The sequence below is a fragment of the Camelina sativa genome, chromosome 18 (assembly GCF_030686135.1).
Source record: "Camelina sativa cultivar CO46 ecotype springtype chromosome 18, ASM3068613v1".
NCBI classification, from domain to species: Eukaryota; Viridiplantae; Streptophyta; class Magnoliopsida; order Brassicales; family Brassicaceae; genus Camelina; species Camelina sativa.
The window spans coordinates 16,886,517-16,891,360 of record NC_141897.1 but is presented as its reverse complement, the minus strand read 5'-3'; the positions used below and the strand labels follow the sequence as shown (position 1 = coordinate 16,891,360).

Here is a 4,844-nt window from a genome sequence, read left to right as displayed (position 1 = left end):
TTAATGATATTTATGAGAATTGCTTTAATATTTATCGAAATAGTTTTAACTTTTAACATATAAACCAAAATGAAAATTAAAAATACCGAATATTTCCTTTCATTTTAGAAAAATCTATTCCGAAAACCAAAAATAAATAAATAACTCAAAACCGAAAATCAAGAATATCTAATTTTCCTAAAATTTGAAAGATCTGTTTAGCACTTTAGCAGCATTCGGACCGACACTCACAAAATTATCTCATCTACAAATTATAATGGGCCTATAGGATTCTTCTGGCCCAAATAAAGCCTACGAAAGGTTCACCATCTTTTCCTACTCATCGCAGGTCACTTCTTCGCTGCTTCGACTTCGAGTCTCTCGGATGGATCTTATATGCAATTCGTATGCCAATGACTCCGACGACGAACCTGAACCAGTGGCCAACGACCGTTTAACTTCTGGAACCGCCGCCGCCGCACCTTCTATTCCTCTCAAGCGTCCATATCCGTTCCCAGAGCAGCGACAGTACAAACCATCTCGTAGACCGTTTCCTCCACCGCACGGTTCCTATTCGGATCCTCAAACGAGCTCCTCGGTTACGTTGCCGGTTCCAGGTTGGTACGTATCAAAGAGAGAGAGATCACTTCTAGCCTCTATTTCAACGACTCCGAGTCAAGATCAGGGTTCCGATTTGAGTCAGAAACTAATCCCTAGCTCTCCTGCTGGTAATTTCGAATCACGCTTAATCAATTCGCTGTTAATTCGGATTTAGAATTTAGTATTTGGTGTTAGTTGTTGATCACACAATATTAGCGTAACTGTTCTTCTTAAGTTTGAGTAAATTGCTTAGTGTTCGTTAATCTGCGTCATTAGCTTTGTGATTGTATCTGGCAATAAGTTACTAATGTGTGTGAAGCTTTCTTAATCTCAGTACTCGGGAGTATCTCTGATTCTGATGTGCCTCGCCATGTTCTATCTTCGGTTACACATCGAGGATCCTCGTCCCGGACTGAAATGCCTAGTACGATGTCGATTTCGTTAACCGGTCATACAAAGGCGGTTACTGCTATTGATTGGTCTACAACTCATGGTATGTTCTTATTGAGTCTCTACGGATTAAATTGGTTCTTGTTGGTGACAATCTTTTGTTATATCATCATTGGCCTCATTCATTTGTTCATTAGAGTTTATTTTGCAGTTCATCTTCTTGCTTCTGCGGGGCTAGATGGTGCTGTTTACGTGTGGAATGTGTGGAGCAATGATATTAAGAAGAATGTACGGGGGTTTCTTCATCACAATGCACCGGTTAAAGATGTGAAATGGTCAAAGCAAGGACTATCGTTGCTTTCTTGTGGGTATGACTGCACGTCGAGACTATTTGATGTTGAAAGAGGGGTGGAAACACAAGCTTTTAAGGAGGATCAGGTCATTGGAGTTGCTAAGTTCCATCCAGATAATTTCAATTTGTTTCTTTCCGGTGGATCGAAGGGAAGTCTTAGGTTGTGGGACATTAGGGCCAACAAAGTCGTGCATGAATACATTAGAGATCTTGGGGCAATTCTTGATGTTGAGTTTATCGCGGGTGGGAAGCGGTTTATCTCTTCAAGTGATGTGTCTGGGAGAAATATAAGTGAGAATGCTGTTATAGTTTGGGATATTTCGAGGGAGGTTCCTCTATCTAATCAGGTCAGTTTACCACTCTCAAGTAAAAAAGGGATTTACTTGGTTTAATGAAAAGTATATGTATGTCATTAACATAAGTAAGAGCATTGGGAAGTAGAAGTAAGCTGCATCTGTAAACATAAGCAGAACATGTGTTTATGTATTAAATTGTTGTTGTTGTTTTGCCCCTCAGGTCTATGTAGAAGCATACACATGCCCCTGCATCAAACGTCACCCGCAAGACCCAGTCTTCATTGCTCAATCACACGGAAACTACACTGCAATCTTCTCAACAAACCCACCTTTCAAGCTTAACAAATACAAGAGATTCGAAGGTCATTGGGTCGCAGGTTTCCCAATCAAATGCAACTTCAGCCCGGATGGAGAAACCTTAGTCTCTGGCTCATCTGACGGTTCCATATACATGTACAATTACAAATCCACTGAGCTCATTAAGAAGCTCAAGGCTTATGAACAGCCCTGCGTTGATGTCACATACCACCCCGTTTTGCCTAACGTGGTCGCAGCTTGTAGCTGGAATGGACAAGTCTCTGTATTTGAGTGATCTCACAATGGTTAGTAGTAGTAGTACAAATTAAAAAATTATAGTCTCACCATTGTTCTAGTAGCTTAGGAGATGGTAGAAAACGAAATACAATGGGGCAGTAATTGTAACCAATATCCCTGTTGATGATTGTATGATTGCAAGAAATTTTCAGAAAGAAAAAAACAATAGAGAGGAGACATGTTTGAAACTTTGTCAGAAGGCAAATTCAATCAATTTAAGGGTTTAACTTTTAAACGAGATTTTTTTTGTAGTGAATTTTGCTATCTGGAAAACGAGTCGGAAAATTTTCAATTATTACTATCGTGACTATGTATGTATGTGAGCGTGAGACTGACACCAAATATATGCTCTCTGATGTTCTCAGAAAACTATGAAATTTCTTTTGACTTCGTCTTGCTAACTACAAAAAAAAAAAGAAGCTCTTTATAGTAAATAATGAATTCAATGGTAGATAGTATTTTATTTTCATAATGCCTGTGTGAGATTTACTCATAGATGTTGGTGAAGTTTTGATTCTTCAGCCCATTTACTCTTCAGAGACTAGGTATTGATACAAGTGTATAACCCTTTAGAATAAATAAAACATGAGGTGCACACAAAAAAAATAAGGAAAAAAAAAGTAAAACATGTTTGATGCAATATAATTCTTATTAATTTGTAGTCAAAAGAATAATAGAAATACGTATTGGATAAAAACATATTTTGAACAAAAGGAATGAACTATATATTATTACTCAATTAATGTGGCCACTAACAAAGTGTGTCAGTAAGTTTGATTTCCCACTATCAACTTCATATGTAAAGGCTTTTGTTTTGAGCAAATTTCATATGTAAAGGCTTTTAACCCCAAATATCAGCTTGCAAGTGAGTGGCACAATCCACACACACACACACACAAAAACACCTATTATTGTGTTTGTGTTGTGACATAAACATTATTATTTTTTACCTCTACAAATAATATATTTATTAAACTAATATATGTACAATTCTAAATATGCATATTTTTTTGGTACTTACAGAATTCATTAGATAAACTATTGCAATAAAAATTAGATGTGAATATAGCATAAAAATACAGTACGAGTTATGTAATGTATCTATAAAAACATTGATATCTTGAAAATTGTCTGAATTTTTTAGAATGTCGAGTTACTCGTACTCAGCAGAAAATTGTGACACAAAAGGATAATGAAATGGCGAGACACGAACCTTTTCATGGGGAGCAATTATAGAAAGTGGGATTCCAACAAAAACAGAACACAAAAAAGAAAAAGAAGTCTCCTTATCTCTCACACCCACTCACAAGTCACGAACCGTATAAATATATTGAAGGAATCATGCATCGATGACCAAAACATACACACACCACAAGTCAACAAAAAGAGGAAACAATTATCTTTTAGGATAACCCAATTTAGAAAACGTCTTCATCTTTTTCTTTTTGTTTCTTAAAACAAATTGTTCTCTCCATCTTATCATTATTATACCTCACCATTTTCTTCTTCTTCCTCTTCTTCTTCTTTGTCTTCTTGATCGCACTAAGTAGACAACCAAACAGTTCATTTCCAAAACATTAATTGGTCCACAAACACAAAACCCTTTAAAGCTTAAAGCTTCCCATTACCAAAGCCTGTCTTCAAAATTTATAAGTTGTATTGAATGAATCTAATTATTACCTCATTTTCAATTTGCAAGGTGTCTACTAACTATTCAAGTACACTATTGGGAACTATTGTTATCCCAAAAAAATATGTAAAAAATTAACCAAGTACAATATTGGAAATTTTATCCTCCCAAAAACTATGTATAAAAATTATGCCATTTAATCATCCTCCCAAAAACATAACAAAAATTACTCTTTCCATTTCAAAATATATGATGTTTTAACTAAAGGACGCATATTAAGAAGTTTTAACTTTTAACAAGTTTTAACTTTTAACAAGTTTTAATTTTTAACAAGTTCAACCAATCAAAAACAATACTACATAATATAAAATACTAAACTAATCTAAAAGTTGCATAGAAACTTGAAAACATCCTATATTATGAAACAAAAAATTTCTCTAAAACATCTTATATTTTGAAACGGAGAGAGTACGAGATTTTACTGTCTTCTTGGACCTCATATTAATATCTACCTTACAAAAGCCACTTATATACATCACTTTTAAGAGATACGAATCGAATAGACGTGACATCAATCTGAAACTCTTCTAACCATGATGCCGAACTTTGAACTTTTTCGTTTGCTAATTAGTGACATAATTAAAACTATAGCAATGAATTACATTTTGATCGAAATAGTGTTATCGAAAGAGCAGTCATGTGGTCTAAATTGTCAAAAACATAATCAATTCTGATCAGATACGAACTCTTTTGAAACAAAATTTATCTCATTGTCAAAGAATAAACACTAGAAAATTCCATCAAAAACAGACTTCTGCATGACGTATGCGCATACAATTAACTTATTAACCAGCTTAGAAGTATGCCTAGTCCAACACTGATGTACTAAATTATAGTCAAATGTGATTTGATCCGATTTGTTTGCCGGTTTTATTTCCCTCTCCACTTTTTAATTTTCATGGTCAAAACCCTTTTTCGCACACTTTCTATATTGTATTTCTCT

The 4,844-nt window shown here is 34.9% G+C and overlaps 1 protein-coding gene across 1 annotated transcript; it reads left to right on the top strand.

Moving 5' to 3' along the window:
* The first annotated feature begins 323 nt into the window (after positions 1–323).
* Positions 324–2,446, top strand: LOC104761468 (uncharacterized). The gene is made up of 4 exons (XM_010484554.3): positions 324–707; positions 914–1,072; positions 1,181–1,668; positions 1,838–2,446. The coding sequence occupies exons 1-4, from the start codon at positions 365–367 to the stop codon at positions 2,207–2,209; spliced, it is 1,362 nt and encodes a 453-aa protein (XP_010482856.2). The 5' UTR covers positions 324–364; the 3' UTR covers positions 2,210–2,446.
* The last annotated feature ends 2,398 nt before the right edge of the window (positions 2,447–4,844 follow it).